The sequence below is a fragment of the Eumetopias jubatus genome, unplaced genomic scaffold (genome assembly GCF_037043125.1).
Source record: "Eumetopias jubatus isolate StellerSeaLion01/CBP00866 unplaced genomic scaffold, mEumJub1_p1.0 scaffold_7, whole genome shotgun sequence".
Lineage (NCBI taxonomy): Eukaryota > Metazoa > Chordata > Mammalia > Carnivora > Otariidae > Eumetopias > Eumetopias jubatus.
In genome coordinates this window covers 76,945,550-76,966,472 of record NW_028274813.1, presented here as the reverse complement: position 1 = coordinate 76,966,472, position 20,923 = coordinate 76,945,550, and the positions used below count along the sequence as shown (strand labels likewise).

Here is a 20,923-nt window from a genome sequence, read left to right as displayed (position 1 = left end):
TGGAAGTGATTACACTCTAGAATGGAAAACAGTGAGATGACCATCCATGCTTTGAAGGAGTTTACTCAAAGGTGACAGTAACTGGTGACATACAAAAGTTGGTACAAAATAATCTGGGATTAACCACAATATAAGGTGAGGTTTGGGGCCTGTGCATGAAAGCAGCATTTTTGAAAAGGCTTTCAAATGGTCTGGACATGTGATTAAAATCCAAGCCATTTGTGGAGAAGAGAGAGAACTTACATTTTCGGACAAACCAACGAGTATTGCATTAAGGAGTGTCTTCAGTGAAAATTAAGAGGTTGCTGGTGGAATCAGAGCAAAGCCCCGTTGGATAGTATGCCTCATTCTCACAGAAATTATATGTGTGGCCAAGCAATACATCCTGCCCATTGCTCAAATCAGGAAAATGGTTTCCCCATAGAAATGCTTAAATTAAAACAAAACAAAACAAAACAAAAAAACCCACCTCAGGAGCCAAAATGCTTATTACATGGTAGTTTTTACTAAAATTACGGGACAGATTCTCTCATACATATAAATCTTGAAGGCAACAGGTCTGCCTCTTTCTGATTCAAGGAATCAGTTAAGGGGAAGAGGGAACAATGCTGATCTTAGGACTATTTCCTCCCAGCAGTGCAATCGTTGGCTACAAAGAGACCAGTGATTAAGATTAGCAGAAAGCAACCTGTTTCCACATGGCTCTCCCAGGACAGCTGCAAGCCTTCCTCAATGTCTCTGACCCCTTGGGCCCACGTTCCCTCTTCGGCCTCTCTGCGTTAGTCACATTAACCGTAATTTTCTACTCTGGAGAGTGTTTACATCTAGATAAACCATGAAGAAATAATAATAATAAAAAAAAAGATGGAAAGGCATACGAAGAAGAAAGAAAAGGATGGAAAGTTATTTTAAAAACACACAACCTAAACTGGCGGTTGGATTCTGGTATCTATTCTTGGCTACAGGAATCACTGGCAAAGCATGAAGCTGGCAACGACTGCTAATCAGTTTGCCACTGTTTTCAGATTTAATGCAATATTTGGCTCAGACGTTTAAAGAAAAAAATCCCCTATTCCAGCTAAAATATTTACACAGTCCTATGTGTCTCACTTAATGCCTGTTAAGCAATCGTCTTTTAAAACTCCACAGACACTTGTAAATCTGTCGGGAGAATTGTGGCCTATAAACAAGGCTTCATATAAAGAGGGCTGCATTGTCAGTTTGCTGGGAGTCAGGATTCCTTAGGATGTGTTTGAAAATGAAGTTGAAGATCAGAAATAGCTTAGAGTGGGTAACAGAGTGGCCGATAGGCTGCCTGGTGGGATGCTGTTCGTGGTATTAACGGGAAGCCACCAGACACGGACCTCAGCTATTTAAAGTCCTGCTCTCCTGTAAACCTGTCATTGATCCTACCTCTCTGTTGAGTTATGGCGCAGGGAAAGTTCCTAGCCCAGCAGTCCCTGTGGTCTGCATCCCAGGGCCTGGCGGGTTAGAGAGGTGAGCTGGTGAGGTCTCTAACGGGGCTGTTACTCAGTTACACGTCTACGTAGGAGTGCATCAGGAAGGATGGGGACTCTTAGAGGAAAAGGGGAAATTCTGGGCAGGGCTGAAATGGTGGGGGGGGGGGGAGGAGAGAGCAGAAATCGTGAGGAAGAAGCATTATCCCCTGGGAGAGGCTAGGTATAACAGATTCTGAAATGCCTATTAGACTCCCTGAAGTCTTCAGCGCTGATGTCATGGAAAGGCGAAGGGAGGCCTACGTGAAGCCAGCTCCTGCCAGCCTGGGGGGCCCCGGGAACTTGTCTGTGTCTTCCCGATGAGTCAGGTACTTGTGACAGGGCTGTGTTCAACTGTTTAATTATTCCTATTAGCTTAGCTGCCTTTTTAGTTTTACTCCGCGTCACTGACTTCAACATGCCGTTGATTGTGATTCACAATCAACTTTATAATAGCTTTAAAGAAGAGAAAAGAATACATTAAATGTATATACCAGTTTAACAACTCAGCCCCGGCTTAAATCACTCAATTTGAGGTGGGGAGAGCAGGTCATTAGGGGAAAGATGTGTCCTGGAATGAGAAAACAAATGAGGTATTTGTAGCTCCCAGGTCTCGGGCCTTGAACAGGAGGTGGCAAGGCTCTGTTGATTCTCTTTATGATATCACAATCAGGAAGGGCTTTGCAAATGCTTTCCTGAATCTGCGGAACAGCTCGCTGGAGGGAAAACTCTGCTCACCTTCTCCACCCCTGTCAGACAGCAAGTTTTAATCACTGTTCTTAGGGACAGATTCCTGTGCGTGAGAGAAGAGAAATCAGAAGACTGAGTAGGGATACATCTCTCCCCTCAGAAAATGAGGGTAACACTTGCTCTTAAAATGTGTTTATAAATGATTTGATATTTCAGTTAGTTTATTTAAAATTAGCAGCTAACTCAGGGCTTCGAATAAATATTTGCTAAACAAATGAACTGATTGAAAAGGTCAAACAAGGCCCGCCTCATATTTTGGAGGTTTTTTTTTTTTTTTTCTTTTTTTGATACCTGGAAATTTGCTAGTGTTTTTCAAGTTTGCCAAAACAGTCAAGAAAAACATTGTAAAAACAACAGTCAAATTAGCAGTTTTAGCACATTAGCCATTATAGATTTTCCTTGGGCTTTCTTCTTTCTGTAAGTTTTGGCACAGGGGAAGTTACTGGTTTAATGGTGCCTGGTTGTCTACACAGAGTTGGACATAATGCTTTTTATCTCTGTACCCAATAATTCCCTGAAAATTAGATCAAGTTCTCGAAGTCTATGACTGATAACAAATGGCCCTCAATGGCCAAAGGTGTCTTGGACCTTAGTCTGCCTTATGTGTCTCATTTTATTCCTTACAAGAATTCTATGAGCTCAGTCCCGCTATTATCCCCTTTGTTAGGTAAGGATGAGTAAAGTTTCACAGATATTGTGGCTGAGTCAGACTCTGAACCCAGGAATGTCAGACCCGCTGGCCTTGTGCTCTCCAGCCTCTGACACCAACCATTTACAGGGAAGTTCTAGAAACAATGTGAAATAACCATGAAAGTTAAGGAATAAGGCAATGAAAGCTGAAAATCACCCAGTGCCACCAGTGGGACCCCTTCATATTAAATGGAGAAACAGAAGCCCAGGGGAGGTTAGCTGGAAGTTATGTTATTAAATGGCACAGAGGAGACCCAGAGCAGGGCTGGGGCTCCCAGGCAGGTCACTGATCTCTCCATGGGTACCTAAAGAGTAGAGTCACAGTCCATGACCTCTATCTATTCTTAGACATGTGCTAAGGCCAAGAAATCTGGGAAGAAATCTGGAAGAGATAAGGACATTGGCAAAAACTCCAGTCCCCTTCACTGGGGCTGAAGAGGTCTCCCTCCAACCTCACTCGTTTCACTGTCTGACATGAAAAGAATCCATTTGTGGATTGTGAATCTTCCACAGGGTCCAAGATACACAATTTACTTGGGCAGGAAAATATTTTGATATTCACAAAACCACCCACAAATCTCTTTCTGTGAAGAAATGTTTTGACCTGACACAAGTTTTTGATTAATGTAGCATCAGCTCTGGCTCAGTAATCAAAAGACCCAAGTTCTAGGCCAGCCATTCTGCTTGCTATCTTGGAGACTCATCTTCTCCGCTATGTTGGCCTGCCCTAACTGCTTCAAAGGATGAAGCTACCTACACAGGTGGGGTATTACCATTATAACTACACCAATACCTCTTTCTTTTTTCAAATGGGAATGTAAAAGGCACTTCATTAATGGACTTGCCAAATCAATGCTACTTTCTGTTCCTCCTGCCTGGTTCCCACAGCACGCTGAAAGCTTGCAGCTGAAAGGCCACTCTCTGGCTTCCCCGAGCAATTCTCCCCACTGTTGAGTAGAATCCCAATCAAGAACAGTTGTGTTTTTTTTCCAAACCTGTTTATGCAAGTTGTTCTTTTTAACAACACAGTTTAAAAAAAAATTTTTTTTTTAAGATTTCATTTTTAAGTAATCTCTACACCCAACGTGAGGCTTGAGCTCACAACCTCGAGATCAAGCGTCGCATTGCTCTCCCGACTGAGCCAGTCAGGCGCCCCTGTAATTACATAATTTAATGCTTGATGGTGCACTGTAGCAATATGAGTGTGAAAAAGCATTTTTTCTGCAAATTTAAGTAGAAGCAGCTAAAATATTGCTGTTAACTGTAGCTATGAGAGAACACTGGAGTCAAGGGAAACATGGCAACTCAGTGCAATGTGGTACTTGGGTTTGGGTCCTGGAACAGAAAGAGGACATTAGTGGAAAAAACTGGTGAAATCCAAAGAGATACTAGAATTTAGTTAATTGAAATGTATCAGTGCCAGTTTCTTCCTTTTGATGAATACATCACAACAACGTAAGATGTTGTTAACATAACAATAACACTGGGGAAACCGGATAAGGGCTCTATGAGCACTCTCTACTATTGCTGCAACTTTTCTGTAAACCTAACACGGTTCCAAACTAAAAATAAAAAGTTCAGTCTTAAAAAGGTATGGGAATGATGCTATATTTAACTTGTTTTAAATTAAAGATTAACGGACCCAAGTATCATTTTCTATGATTCTTGAATTGGGCCAACTTTTTTCATGAACTGACCACATTGGATAGGAGTTCTACTCTATAATGATTACTTCTAGGTGCTATCAATGCCAGGATTTTTGAGGCATGGGTTAATTCAAGAGCAGATCCTTGAGAGCCATTTAGAAAGAGAATACCCGAGATCCAAACCTGATATAATTTTACAGCTGACTTTTATATCCTATATCCTGTCAGTGGCCAGAATTCCAGGGATTCTTAGCTGTTCAATTAACAAAGTCTAGGGGAGAAACCAGTAACCCTTACTGAATAAGAACTGTAGAAGACACTGAAATAGCATAGTAATAATCGTCTTAGAAACTCAGAGTTGAAATTCACTTTCAGCATCATCTAGCACAAATCCCCTTCCTTAATGGCACCATGCCACCCTACCCACTTACTGTAACACAATCTTCCAATCAGAAGACAGGAAGGCGCCCACTACTCTCATGGCCATGAGTTCTCCCTTTGTACAGTTTTAAAATACATCTCCCTAAAGTTTCTATCTATTTATGCACATGTGACATCTTTGCCCATAAGGAAATAATCTAATTGCTCACTAATAGCAAGAAGTTGAGTGTTTTCTACCATTTTTTAATTTGCTCGTTCATCCACTCAACTCTGTGGCAGGTACTGACGGACACAGTAGGTAGAAATACTAAAAAGGTCATTAGATCTCTGCCTTCATGGAGCAGGGGCCGAGGGAGGGCAGGGAAACATTTACAAATAAAATAGAAAATAATAGCCCTATCAAAATGGGGAGTCCTAATGCAGAGTCACCGTTCACAGTGGCTGCCATAGTTTGGGTGAACAGGGAAGGCCCAAGGCATGGGAATATTTAATATAAGGGCATTCTGGGCCGAGGGTCCTAAAGCAGAAACAAGCTTATTGGTTTGGAACACACAGGCCTGTGAGGCTGGGGTTTAGTGGCCAGGAGGGGGTGGGGTACCATGAGCCGAGACAGCAGAGGTAGAAGTAGTCAAACCATGGAGAAACTTGGAAGGCATGGTGACGGGTTTTGAGGCTGGATTTTATTCCAAGAGCTATGAATATGAAACAGGTGGCCTGACTTGTCTGATGAGCAGAGACTGGATTAAAGGGAAGGCAAGCATGGAAGCAGGGACCCCGGTGAGAAAAGGTGCTAGTTTGGACTAGAAATGTGCCGTGGATATGGAGAGCACCGAATGGACGCAAGGCCCGTCTTGGAGAACGGATCAACAAGATTTGCTCTTGGACTAGATATCAGAAATGAGGGCATAAAGGGAATCAGGGAAAAGTATTATACATTTTGCTGATTTTCTTGTTTTGTTAAAGATTTTATTTATTTGTGAGAGAGAGAGATAACGAAAGCATCAGCAGGAGGTGGAGTGGGGTGGATGGGGGCAGAAGAAGAGGGAGAAGCAGGCTCCCCGCTGAGCAGGGAGCCCGATGTGGGACTCGATCCCAGGACCCAGAGATCATGACTTGAGCCGAAAGCAGACACTTCACCGACTGAGACATCCAGGCACCCCACATTTTGCTGATATCCTGCGAAGGGATCTCCTTCATATGACCCCGGCCCCTCCTCTAAATCAGCAAGACAGACAGTGACACCTGCCTTTCTACACGAGGACACGGAGCTGTGGAGGGATGACACGATGAGCCAGGGTCTCATGGCTTGTGGAGCAAGGATCTGAACTCAGGGCCTGTGACTCAGCCTGTTTCATGACAGTAGCTTTCATTTCAGTGTTTTACGTTTCTTGTCAGAGAAAAGAAAAACAAATTCTATTAACTGTGTTGATTTATAAACAAAGGGTAGAAGCAGAGGGAGAGCTGAGAGGACCTCCGTGGGACATAACTCATCCTTCCCACCTAGAGATGTCACAACCGCGGCTTCAAAGGAAAACACAAACTTCTTTTCCATTAATTAAACGAATGAATCAGGTTTCAGTTTCCGTATCCTCTCTCCTTTCTGTACGACTCGTCTTTGAAGGCATTCCGTTTGGGAAACGGGTGACCTTTACCCACCACGCCGCACTTAATTGAATGCTTTGCATCAGAAGTCACCGTGCTGATCAACATTTTACACCCACTGACTTCCTGAAGTACTTACCCCAGGCCCTCATGTCTGTTTGGTTGAAATCGCTTTACAAAAATAAATCGAAGCAAAAGTTTTTCTTTTATTATTTCTAAAACTTCGCTTGCAAAACTAAATATTTTTAACACCATGGCAACACGGTCAGGACTCTGGCTAATGTATCCAGCCCCCTTCCAGAGTTCAGGCTTAGTAAAACTATTGCCTCGGACAAATGGGCCGCGAAGGAGGAAAGAGCTAATAAATTAGGCATGGTCAATAGTCATTCAAGTCATGTCTTCTGGAGCTTCCTTAAAGGTGATAAATTAGCCACGCAGTCCTAATGGCTGATTCCTGCACTGCCCCCCCCTCCTTCTTCTTGGGCATACCAAGACATGTGGAGCAAACTGTGGATTGCATGGCTTCTGAATGTGTTTAAAGAAAACCTCCCACACTTCCCCAAGTACTTCCTCCGACTTTTGCTCCTCTGACCCAGACAGCATCCCTGGAGTGGGGCAGGCTAGGATGATCAACCGCAGCATCTCACCTGAGGCACACAGAGCTTAACTGACCTGTCAGAGTTGCAATGGCTTCTCACGTGGTGTGTAAGATGCAGAACTAAGTGTTTAAACTGCATCTCCTGAATCCCAAGCTAAGACTACTTTCCATACGCCAGCTTCTGACCCTGAGAACTTACAAATGCTTTGGTGTGTTGTTGTTGTTGTGTTGGTGTATTTATCAAAGTTGCACCTGTGCAGAGTTCAAAGCACCCATGCATCCTATGTGCTCCAGGAAAAGCAGTTCCCCGTTTCCATCCACAAATTTCACCCAGTTCCTTCCTCCCCAGAGGCAGTGACTTGTGCCAATTTGACCTGATTAGCTTAACTGCATGTCTCTAACAAGCTCCTATAAGCACTCTTGGATTTTATTTTTCTTTCTGCAGTATAGATGATGTAGTTCTCTGTCCTTCCCCCACACCCAGCACACATGAGCCCCCTCCCAGTATAGCATACCATGGTTGGACCACACTAGCATCCTGTGTGAACACCAACCAGTAGGACTTTGCAAAAACCAGCTCCCAGTCCCAGCTGATTCATAAATTCTAATTCGCCTTTCCTAAACGTCCTCCTCAAACTCCCTCAGTCTCACCCTCATAATATTTTTTTTTCCTAATTCCCTGTTTTCTATGTGCTTATCACTAAATGAACTCCAAACTTGTCGCTAGTTGTGAAACTCTTGTCAAAACATTCACGATACATCAGATACATGAACTGCATATCCCTCAGGGATCTTCTCCATGATTCTTTTGACCTAACCCAATCTGGACTGTTTGCTCTCTGTGCCTGGCTATCATCCTAGGCTGTCTATCCTGGAGTAACTCTTCACCTCCTTTCTCCACTGGATCTGTAATTTCCTGTCATCTTTGTCTTCCCATTTCATGATAAAGCACATTCTCTTGTAGCATCCTGAAGACGGTTGCATGGGAGGTAAATTTTTTGATAACTTACATGTTTGCAAACAACTTTTCATTTGCCTTCATATTTGATTGATAATTTGGTGAATATAAAATTCTGGATTGGGAATAATTTTCCTTCAGAATTCTGATCCATTTCTAGCTTCTAGTGCTGCTGTTAAAAAGTCTGAAGCCATTCTGCTTCCTGATTCTGGGTAATTTGTTTCCACATCTCACCCCATCTCCTTCTAGAAGCATACAAGCTTTTCTTTTTGACCTGAGTATTCTGAAATGTTCTAACAATGGTGTGGATCTATTCTATTCCACTGTGCTGGAATCTCTTTGGACCTTTTATTTATTTTATTTATTTTTTAAAGATTTTATTTATTTGAGAGAGAGAGAATGGCATGAATGGGGCGGGGTGGGGGAGGAGAGGCAGAGAGAAGCAGACTCCCCACTGAGCAGGGAGCCTGACATGGGGCTCGATCTCAGGACCTGGAGACCATGACCTGAGCCGAAAGCAGCCACTTAACTGACTGAGCCACACAGGTGCCCCTCTTTGGGCCTTTTAAAATTAGAAACTTGCGTCCATCATTTTGAGAAATTTTCTTGAATGATTTCATTGATTTACTTATGTATGACTATATATGAATGTTGATGTATATGTATGAATTTGCATATGAATTTGTGGTATGTATGAATCGCGTGGTAAAAATCAGATTGCTTCTCACCTTTCTCCACTCCTGGATTAGAATTCCACTTTATCGTTTGGTGGATTCATTTACCACTTGTCCATCTATTTTGTAAGCTTCTGAAATTTTGTGGTTATGGTTTTCTCTTTCATTCTGTGCTCTTGACTTTATGCTTCCAAAGAATTCTCTTTACTATCTTTAAAATAATTTTCAGGAGGAACTGAAATCCTACCTGAGTGTTCAATACAAATGAGCTTTCTACTGGACATCTTTCTCAGAAGTCCTCCAAAAGTCTTTGGAAGTCTTCCTTCTCTCCTCACTAGAGCCATACTGTTTATAGACCATGCTCAGTGAGTAATTAAAGAAAACATTCATGGGCCCCTGGGTGGCTCAGTCAGTTGGGTGTCTGATTCTTGATTTAGGCTCAGGTCATGATCTCAGGGTTGTGAGACAGAGCCCCATGTTGAGCTCCGCGCTGGGCATGGAGCCTGCTTAAGATTCTCTCTCCCTCTTCTTCTGCCCCTCCCCACCGCCCTCCTCTCTTTCCCTTCCTTCTCTAAAAAAAACAAAAGCAAAAACAAAAAAGAACATTCATTCTCATGGTGAGATCTAGTTTTTTCTTTTCTTTTCTTTCTCTCTTAAAGTACACTTACACTCTTGTGAAGAGAAAGCTACTTGATAGAAGTCTTTTATGCTGCACAGTCAGGGCTGGTCCAGAGCACAGAAACAACAGTCTGCTCTGCTGTGTGACTTGACAGGTTCCCTTAATTTCTCATCTATGCCAGAACCACATTACATGTAATTTCCACAAACCGATAACAAAGGAGTCAAAACCACGCGGGTTGCCTTGGGTGGCCGTTGCTATTCATCTGGCTACCCACATCACACCAGTGTGCTCACCTTCTGAGTCATAAAGGAATAGAACACGGTCTAGGCAATTTTCAGAGAGAAACTGAGAAAGAGAGTGTCAGAGAGACCAAAATAAACTGATAGAGAAGTGGTAGGAGGATAGAGATTGCGACAGGTAGATTAGTTTGAGTAGTTATGGGTAGACACCAAAAAAGCTTAAAGCCAATCCAATTATTACATGTAATGCCTTTAGAAGATGAACTAGAAAAATAAGTGGGGCTTACTCTTCAAGCTTTCTCATTTTAGATCATATTGTTAGTGTCTGAGGGGTGGGTCCATAAACAGTCGAAGAATAAAGCATGGTGTTGTGTAACGAATATGAGCTTTGTAATCAGATAAACCTGCATCTGATCTCAGCTTCATCATAGCAAAGCTGCTTCAACTTCCTTACAGTTAAAATGCAGGTAGTACTTACTTGGAGGTAGTTTTAAGAAACAGAAATGATGTGAGCAAATTTGCAGGTATTTAGTAAGCGCTCATTAAACAGCAACCACAGTCATTAGCGATGGTGGAAATGGATATGCCCTGTACCTTGGAACATACCATGCCTGGGTCCACCATCCATCCTTGAAGGGAAAATTTAATCCCTGAGATTGTTTAGAATTGCCAGTGCTTAGCAGTAATAAAAAGGAAAACAACTTTTAGTTGCCTTTCTTATTGCTTTTAAATTTTCTATAGACATACTAGATAAAAGAACACCAAGTTAAATTTGAGATAAACAAGGAATCTTTTTTTTAGTCTAAGTGTATCCTGTGCGATATTTGAGAACTACTCCTGCTAAAAAAAAAAAAAAAAAAAAAAAAGTCTTATTGATCTGAAATTCAGATTTAACTGGGCCTCCTGCATTTTATTTAATCAATCTGGCAACTCTAAGGATACCCCCATATTGCCACACTGGGGACAGAACTGTAGCCATTATAGCCTCCTACCCCCTGACTGTGTCTATTGCAAATTCAAAGGAATAGTCATTACAGACCTTCTTTAAATCATCTTCTTTGCTTCCTGCGATAAGCTCAGTAGGTAATCACTTTTCTTAAATTCTGCTTTGGGCTCAGTAGTACTAACTGACTCGGTGTGTGAAAGGCCCTACTTTCATTTAAGCAGGGGACAGATATGTAGATTCCTGGCTGAGGAGAAACCAACATGCTTGTGAGAAAGATGGAGTCAGAGAGGATCGTGGTGACTGAAAGTGGCACTGCAGAACTGGACAGTGGTGTCTGGACAGGATCCTTCCCAATGCCCCCAATAATGCAAAATTCTTTGTCCACCAGTAGATCCACAACACCAGTTATTAGCATTTCTCCTTACTTTTCATAGCCAAATCTTAATTAACTACAGTATTAAGAAGAGGAAAGGACACTCCACACCACCCCAAATCCACATGTGAAAAATAAAAAATCTCGGTCAAGGGCAAGATTAAGGGCAGTTCTGCTGATTAGCCCTCCTGCCTTCTTCTCTCCTGACATCTCTCACTCCATTACTGGGGACGCCAGCTCTCCTGCAGGCAGCTTCCCTTCCTGATGCCATCAGTGCTCAGAGCCTCAAACCCCGCCTCACACACCTCACCCTCCAGCACCTCACAAATACTAGCTCATCAACGTATTTGCCCAAACAGTTAATTTGTTCATTATATTAAATGAGCTAAATGGCAAAGAATAGGACTGTTTCTACCTTGCAGGAGAAATAATAGGTAGTCTATTGCTTACCATGTAGTTTCCAGCATGCAAATAGTATAGCTGACTCATTGATTGTTAAAAATAATATATTAACTTTGAAAGAAAAAACTATGGCTAATCCTTAACCTTACTAATCTACCTATCACTGAGAGTTGACTATAACTTATGTTTTTAAATCTAGTTTTAATTGTAAAAAATGTCATGTACATATCCAAATAGCTAAACAATTTTGCCTCTACATCAGGCTCTGCCTAGGGCCATGAGAAACTGCCGGGTGAAAATGTTCTCATTGCCTGCTTTTATGGGTAGATGTGTGTGGTTCCCTCCTTAATTCCTCTTCTTTTAGCTGATTATACTGGTATTGACTGTATGCCTCTAAAAAACTTGAGTATTAATTTTGGGGTGGACTTTTAACAGGGATTGGAGCTAAATGAGTGAATTCAATCTGCCTTCTATATCTGGAAGACATATTGACTCTAGTTTGGGAAATCTATAAACAACAACAACAACAAAAGCCTACAATAAAAAGCCTTGAACTGTTACTTTCATGTATGTATGAATTAATTTTCTCCTGTACTTTATATTTTGAAGTAGAATGTTCAGGTCCTAGTGTTGTATAAAACAGAGGTTCATCAAGATGGCTCTGAGCTAATTTGGTCACTCCATCAGAATAAGGACGCCGGGATTGAAAATGCCTAAAGATGTGACGGAGGTACTTTAACGTAAAGTTAGTTTGGAAATACTGCTACTATTCAAACTTAGAATGAAGATTTTTAGCAGTTACTGAATGCCCGGACTATGCATTTTACACAGCATCTCATTTAGAGAAAGCTTAAAAAAAGTTAACATTTTAGGATAAATATTTATAGGATAAACATTTATAGAGTGATAACAGATATCAAAAAGTCAACAGAGGCTCTTGCCTTTCCTAAACTGCTGTATTCCCAAATATTTCTAAATGGTTCAAAACAAAGGACATGTTCAAATACATATTCTTAAATATTTAGAGAAGAGGACATCATGAGAGTTATCTTAAAACACACACACACTTGCATCTCAACCAACATTCTCAAACAAGTTTGAATATCTTACACTGAGGGCTAACTACCAATTACATTTTCCCTATTTATGGGGTAACAGGGCTAATAATGCATCATTTTCAAGGCAAGACTAAGTATATATCTAGTTGATGAAATAGCCTACTTTCAATGATAGGGGCTACTGAGTAACTACTGTTAGCTAATAAGAGTGACTTAATTTTGTTCTTCAACTCTTCCGAACATGCTGACTTCTCAACAGCTATCTGAAGAGTTCCTGTCTCATTTTCCAGCAACCAAAAATTAATTCAGCTTTCCTACTTTCATAGCCACAGTGAACTTTTCATAATAAAATACTACCAGAGGGTCATATCAAATCAATATGGATTTGGGGTTGGTGATGCCAGAGTAATTTTGAATGACACTAAGGTTATTCCTTTTGGCTTCCAGGCATCAAGACATCAGAGAGGATTTGGCCCATTCTATTTGTGTCCATGGAGAACAAATTCGGGGTGGGGGACAGTGTAGCCAGGATAACGGAGAGCAGTACTAAAGGGCATAGGTCATAATTGTGCATCGCAGCTCCTCCTATTGTTACCCTATAGTGACCACTGAACCAACAACGGCATTCTTTATATTAAAAATGTGATAGTAATATCAACATCCTTTCTTATACTGTATCTCACAGACTGCATGTTCTGCAACACATTACTAAGTACTCAGTGAAAGAGTACTAAAGAAAAACCAATGTATTAGGTTTTAAGTTGAGAAATGCTTTGAACAGAGTTGAACCATTTTTGTTTTTTTCACCTCAGGACTTCCCAGAGCCTTTAAATAAGCTCATGTGCACCGTGAATCTCTAGGACATGATTTTAGTAGAGAGCAGCTCTGGGTTTATTTGACTATAGACTCTTTGTCAGAGAGCACCAATTCACATTCCATGCCACACTGGGGAGTGCCCCTACTTGAGAAATCGTACATCTTATGGCATCAGCAATGGGGTGTGTGTGTGTATGCGTGTGTGTGTGTGTGTGTGTGTGTGTGTGTGTGTGTGTCTCACTGGCTTGACTGATACAATCAGGACGGATACATTGCACAGTACATTTGTTCTTATTGCTACTCTAACAAATCATCACAGACTTAAGTGGCTTCAAACAACACAAATGTAATAACCTCATAGTTCTATGTGTTAGAAGTCTAACAGGGGTTTGTTGGGCTGAAATCAAGGTGTGTTGACAGGGCTGCATTCCCTGCTGGGGGCTCCAGGGGAGAATCTGCTCCTTGCCTTTTCTAGTTTTAGAGGTTTCCCACATTCCTTGGTCTGTTGCCCACTTCCTCCATCTGCAAAGCCCACAACATTGCATCTCTCTGATCATTCTACTGTACTATCTCCTGCTGGCCACAGACAAGGAAAATTCTCAGGTTTTAAAGATTCATTTTAAAGATCCATGTGATTAGATTAGACCCACTTGGATAGTCCAAGATAATCTCCCCATCTCTACGTTGGCAAAGTTCCCTTTTGCCATGTAAGGTAATATATTTCAGGGATTAGGGTCTGGACATTTTGGGGAGCCATTATTCTGCCTACCACATATGGGTTGGTAAGAATATCTTGAGAGTTCTGGCCAGCAAACAAGGTCAACAAATAAGAAGGAGAGCAACTCTTCCTATCAGTTGTTTTTTCCTAATTATTACTATCACGGTATTAGGGGAGTTAATATTATTATCTCATTAAGGGATATAGAACAGTAAACAAAATACGGAACATGTTCCCAAGCACCAAGAATTTGGTTCTGTCTCCACAAGGTAGAGAAGAGAGCACAAGTGCTCTGGGAATCAGATTCTCCACAAACTCATCCAGCAGGCCTCTCAGCGATATGGGCCTGATTCGACAAGGTGTACATTTTCCAGGAAAAGGTACATACCCCTAATCAGCTTTGCTGAAGTTTTCTTTACTAGCAGGCCATGCATTCATTACCTCCTCTGACATAGGCACTCTAATTGTCTCATTTAACCCTCTTTATGGTTTTGTTACCTGACAAGACCTTGCTTCTACCAAACCGGTAAAAAGTACATCAGCTGATACCAAAGCCCGAGTTCTTAACCCTACACAATAACTTTGTTCACTTTTGCGTGTGTATGTGTCTATTCATTTTTATGACCCATCTCTCCCATATGTCTTCCCTTCCCCATCCCCAGCCCGAAGTAAATTCTTTCCTCTCTCTCTCTCTGATCTGAGGGTCTACAAGTGTGGCTCTAAGGGTGTGTGCATGTGCATATGCATGCACTCAGGAACTCTCTTTCTGTCCCTGGTACCTTCATGAGGCTTTATGCCTTGAATACCTAACCTTCTGTTTTGATCTGTGATCGGATACGGAGACCTCTGGGTCACAGGCAGGATGCATCACAAGTACATGCCTTAGAGTCCTATCTAGCTTCAAAATGTGGCTAGGTCATCACCTGGAACTTGGCAAATTATGTGAGCACCATGAACTTTAGTTGCCTCCTCCTGTGAGAGACTGATAAAATAGCTTCAGAGGGTCATTGTAAAGATTAAAAGAGATGATTATGTAAAACATCTGATAGATAATAGTCGCACAATAAACTGTAGCTGATACTATTATCAACTACCTGTTCTGTTTGCTTACATAAAAGTGCTCTGCAAAGGTCTTGTTGCTATGAAAGGTGCTTACTGGCCACATCTGTCTTTATCAGTGATATTTGCACAACCAACAAACTCTTGTTTAATTGACACCCTATTGCTAAGGTGGGGTTCAAACCAGTTTTCTTTTCAAGGGCTGTGCCTGCCTGGAGAAAGGGGGCCTGAGATGTCTTGAAATTTGCTAATCACATCTGGTTTAGCTTTAGACATTTTCTGGGGTTTTGCCAGCAGCCACGACATTTTAATGGCTACAATAAACCTCAAAGCCTCATCAAATCTTTGCTGTATGTGTGAAAATTATGTCCTCTTCAATTAAACATTCAATCTAGGCTCACACCAAGGCCTTATGGAAAAGTACGTGGAACCTGAATGGGAAAGGAGATGAAACGGACCGCCACGACTCTGGCCATCTTGCCAGATGGCATTTAGGAGAAAAAGAAATTCATTAGAGAACCAACAGTCTGTATTTTCTTTAAATATTTACTAGGTACCTTTCATGTGTTAAAAACACTGGCATCTCTAAAGATTAGCAGGGCGTTTTTGTTTAAGTATCCAGTGTGGGGGCGGGGGCCGGGTCCCACTTCTCCCTCTTCCCTTGTGGTACCTCACATCTTCTGGTGTAGTCCAATCCAAAGAAGAAAAAACTGTTGAGGCAATGTTTGGTTTTCCCTCATTTTAAGGGAGGTCCTCCAGCTTCAGAAGTTTTTTCAGTCCCTTAAAATTGACTAAGGACAAGGCTCAGTGGAGCACCGAGAGCTGTGGAATGGCACGTGGGATCCCCCTTCAGTGCACCAAAGCGGGGGCCTTTGTGGGAACACCTGCCTCTCTACTGTCCTCCCAATTCACGCTTGCCATCCCCTTGGTTATGAACCGCCAAACACTTGCAGATGTCAAAGGGAGGTCGGCCCAGTCCGGGTGCCCGAGACAGGCAGCCCCAGGAAGGAAGGCAGGAGAAGAGGAAAGATCCCGCGTACATCAGGTTTCTTCTCGAAAAAGTCCACAGGACGGCAAAGGGCCGGGAGACCAGTGGGGATGTGTATTCAGGGGCGGCCGCAGCGTGAACCAGCATGACTTTTCTTGGCTGCAGTGAACCTTGCAGCCAGACTGAGGGCCCGCCTGCGCGCTAATGCTGCCCCTGGAGAGCGCCAGGAAAAACTGCCACAGGGATGGCTCACACGGTTTCATGACAGTAAGAATCAAGCCCCTCGTCTTAGGCAAGGATACAATTGGCGGTGTTTTAGGAGAGGGAAAAGAATAACCGCAGGTTCATATATCACACTCCTAAACGAAACATCCACTCGGTTGAATGCATGCTCTTAACCACATCAACGGGAGGGGAAAAGAAAGGCAACATGTTCCTTTAAAAACAATTTACAAGGTAGAAATATTCACTTGTAACCCCTCTCCTTATTTAAGTGAGTTTTATGCCCAGAGTAAAAACTAAATGGCTCTCTCCCTGCCACCAGGAGATCTGTCCCACTTCACTTCCCTTTCCAGGCTGCTCTGTCTGTCTCAGACTTGGGTCTCTGAGCACTCTTTCACAATAAACATTTTAAAAATGTTTATTTTATGTCTTAGTGTAAAAATATTCCTGGTTCAAGCTCTTCATTTCCTCAAACTCTCCTTTTGGCACTCTGCGCTCCATTTCCACATTAGCACGCTCCCTAAATCCTCTGTGCAGCTCTGCATTTGGAGTTACATAAGGTCCAATGCACGTATTTATATACTTGGATAAAGAGATGTCTCCACAGTGAAAACACAGGACTCGAGCAATGCCAAAGGAAAATTCCTGCTCAAGAGAGACATAGTTTCACCTTTTACAAAAAGCCAGAAAGGGCTGTCAGCATTTTGTTGTGAATAATTAAAAATGTAAATTCAACTAAAATAGACTGCTTACGATGGGTCCTGCCATCTTTATTAGACTCGTACACATAAACCAAGTATTTGGGGGGGGGGGGTGTGCACGGGTGAGTATGTGTGTGCATATGTCGGATACGTATAAGGCAGCATAGTCAACTAGCTTAGAATCTGCATGAGTTCTAATCAGATAGGCCTGATGAGAGCCCAGTAAATGGGCCTCCCATGGGCTGTGTGAACCTACCTTCCCTAAACCTCATTTTTCTCATCTGCAAAATGGAGTTAGTATAGTTCCTGCTTATTAGGGTTGTTGTAATAATTATATGAGACAACAGTAAGCATTCAGTGAAAAGGGTTGCTGCTATTATTATTAAGATGACTATGTTGGAAAATGTAGATGTAAAAGATGTCGATATAAAAAGCACAAAATAACACTAATCAAAGAAAGGGATATGCAAATACAGTGCCTCCAAATAGAGCCTAAGAGATGGAAAGTTTCACGGGGGCTGCGGTGTTACCATAGCTGAGCTCTGCACCAATTTCATCCTGTGAACCAGACATAAATAATCCTCTTCAATCATTTAAAAAAAAAAAAAAGCTTAGCTATTATCATAATAACAGAACAGTTCCTGTTACCTTCTAGTTGTCTCTTCAGTTTTCTCAAATCTTTTATGAGGTCTTCAAACTTGACTTGGGAAGCCAGAAAGAAATCTTGTGGTTCAGGCAGAGGGAAAATACTCTTTTCTGTTCCTGCTTCCTAAAAGACACGGTTAACAAAAGTACATTATACTTCCCAACTGTCACTTTCAATTGCAATTCCAAAGCATCTTTTATTGGATGTGCAAATAAGAATCAGAGAAATTCTCTTCTGCTATTCCTAAATTTGGACTGGTTACTCTGAAATGCTTTTGTGTCTTCTACAATATCACTTTGGTCTTACTGCCACTGAGGTTGGCTCTGGCTGTGGCATGGGTTTCGCTCTATTTTGCCTCATGAATCAAAGAGAAAGTTGTCAGGTATGTCCCGATCTTGGACACCCTACTGCCATGGAAAAAGGCACAGGAGGAACACATGAAAGTACTTAAATTTCAAGTCCTTGTTGGAGTTTCACATGGTAGCAATTAGCTAACTCATCTTTGGGGTGTGCCAATGGGTGTGAATCGGAAGGTTCTGGACAAGACAGCACTGCAATGGAAGAATCACCCTCCCTCCCTTATGCTGTTACCTACCGGCCACTGCAGCTGAAAGCTCCAGAGGGGTGTCTGTGTGACAGCAAATTCTTCACGTATTTGTAAAGACTTTCCAAATGTTGTTTGGCTTCTCTTAGTAGACACTTGCTGAGGGCATGGTTGGCCATAGTTTTGGACAAGCTCCCCAACTATGCCTAGTAGAGGATCTAAGCTGGGAAATCACTTGAGAGACACAAGCTTCGGGCACACTGAAAGATAAGCTGGGCCTCAAATATCTTTTCCAGCCTGCTTTCTCCCTGAGTTGTTTAACATAAGCTCTGCATCTTGCATATCTCAGGCAGTCTTCGGTTCTTCCTCTCTCCACACAGGCTACTTTGCCAGCCCTCCTTCACATTCCATCTTTCCTACTGCCATTAGGACTCATTCCAAACTCTGAAACTGCTTTATAAGGCACTTTATGATCTGGCCTCTGTCTACACCCTCAGCCTTCTTCCATCTTCCCCTATCTCTACGTCCCTCCCCTAAACGTTCATAAAGGAACAGAACAGGCCACAATCTCTTGTGTCTGGACTTTTGTCTATAAAACTGTCCCTTTGTAACTCTTCTACACGAACTCTTCATGCTTCCTTGTTCATATCGTTCTTCAAGTCTCGAGACAGCTATCACTTCCTCAAAGATTGCCCCTAACCCCCCAGCACACGGGTGTTTCCAAGAGCCCCTGGTGTGTACTGTTATCCCCAGCACTTACCAACATTCATTTCAAAATTGCAGAGTTAGCTTATGTGTTTCCTCCGCTAGACTACAAACACTGTGAAGGCAGGAAGTGTGTCTTATTCTTGGTACAGCATGCAACATCTGGCACATCAAACTTTGCTCGGCACCCTTGCATAGAACCCATAAAAGGCCATTCTGAAAAGTGTGTACCTTTAGCAGGAGACATCTACCTTACTGTCCTTTCTTGTGGTTTCATGAATGCGCTGGACCCATCCCCTTCCTTTAGGATCTTTAGCTTCACTTGAGATGCTAAGGAAGGGTGGTTTTTCCTCATTTTATTGAAACCTTTTACACACTCAGTGTACTTTCCCTCTATCTCCCTATAATTATTTTACTACTTTCAAAACAGTGGAAGCAGTACTGGAGTCTGAGCACCAAGGTGGAACACCATCTAAGATGCTTATCACAGAACTCCACAGCAACCTACATTGGAAGAACTCATGTATATTACCTCCTACTCTTTTCTAAAGCTTTATCACATTCAGTCCTGGCTTCGATTTTCTTTTTGTTTTTAAGCTAGAAAATGAGAAAATGCTGCTGAGCAAATGAGCCTGGTAGCAGCTCTTGAGAAAGCTGCTCAATTGGAATTCAAAAGACATGGCTTTAGATGGATTTCTGTAAACTTCGCAGACTTAGACTTGGACCAAAACCCAGCATGCGTGGAAGGAGGCTTGGAACAGGAGTCACCTTTCTTCAGCTAATTGCTCATCACCACTAACCACAAAAATCATCACTTATGCTCCTACGGGGAGGGGATAGCTTAATAAATCACATAATTCTATACTCTTGCTGAGTGAAATGAATTTTTGCACTGTGAAAACCGGGAGAGCACCACACAAACGTTGATTCCTGATTTTTCCCAAACTGGGCCATCCCAGGCTTGAAGCTATTCTTACTGTGAGATTTTTCCTAGGTGAAGTCGATTCTACTGCGCTCAGTTCTCTTCAAGAGTCACGTTTCACTGGCAAATTTCAGCCCTCCGACACAATGCACTGGACTTGGTTGAGGTAGGCACTACAAGATACATCTGCTTATGCTAATCCTAGATTAGAAATGTGACCTCTCGAGATTCTTTGGGATAATTCTTCTGTCACACTGGTACCTGCTGTCAGAACTTCTGGGTATCTACCTATCACCTGAAGCCCACCCCATTCTACTGGATAAAAGCTCTCACCTCTTTGCACCTAGTTATCTACAGATACCACTCACTGCACTCTTGTAGATATTTACAGTAGATTCAACCTAGTAAGTATCTGTCAGACACCTAAATTACAGACACTAAAAAACAGACAACGATGAGTTCTGGACCTCAAGGAGCAATGCCAAGCTAACGGGTAATTGCTCACTGATTATCTACATGCAAGGTGGGATAAGGCATATCACGACAGAGGTTCAACCCAAGTGCTCCCAGGCCTCAAAGGAGCACAAGATGAGGAAGTAAACAAAGGCTTCATGGAAGAAGGGCCACGTAAGACTGCACTAGTTTTTTTTTTAATTTTATTTTTATTTATTTATTTATTTATTTTCCCTTTTACAAGGTGACTCAGGCTCCTTATGTCTAATTGAAAGACAGAAGAAAGTAAAAATCTCTTCCAGTCCTACCACCCAGAGATAATCAAACATTTTTACATATATCTGATATTCCAGGTTTTTCTGTGTGTTTATGTATATTTATATTTATATATTTGAAATTGGATTATATATTATTTTAAACACGTTTGTAATATAAAAGCAGATCAAGAGTATTTTTCAATGTCACTAAATTTTCTGCTATATACTTTCCATGGCAGTATATTATTCCACTTCAGAACACCAGCATAACTTGTTTGACCTTGGTCTCTACCTTTGGACATCTACCAAAAATTTTGCTATACTTTGTTATTACAAATGATTTTAAGTAAAATAGTGATACATGTCCTTATTTATTTCCTTAGGATAAAATTTCCTAGAAAGAGTATACATATTTCTAGGGCTTCTGATCTAGAAAGGTCAAAGTCTTGCTAACCCA

The 20,923-nt window shown here is 41.8% G+C and overlaps 1 protein-coding gene across 1 annotated transcript in view; it reads right to left on the bottom strand.

The window, feature by feature from the left end:
- The window catches only part of LOC114221356 (formin-1-like), a 290,129-nt gene that overhangs the window by 112,089 nt on the left and 157,117 nt on the right, over positions 1-20,923 (bottom strand). Inside the window, exon 12 of the mRNA XM_028119472.2 lies at positions 17,588-17,708. Within this exon, the coding sequence (XP_027975273.1) occupies positions 17,588-17,708 (121 nt within the window). The remainder of the gene's footprint in view (positions 1-17,587; positions 17,709-20,923) is intronic.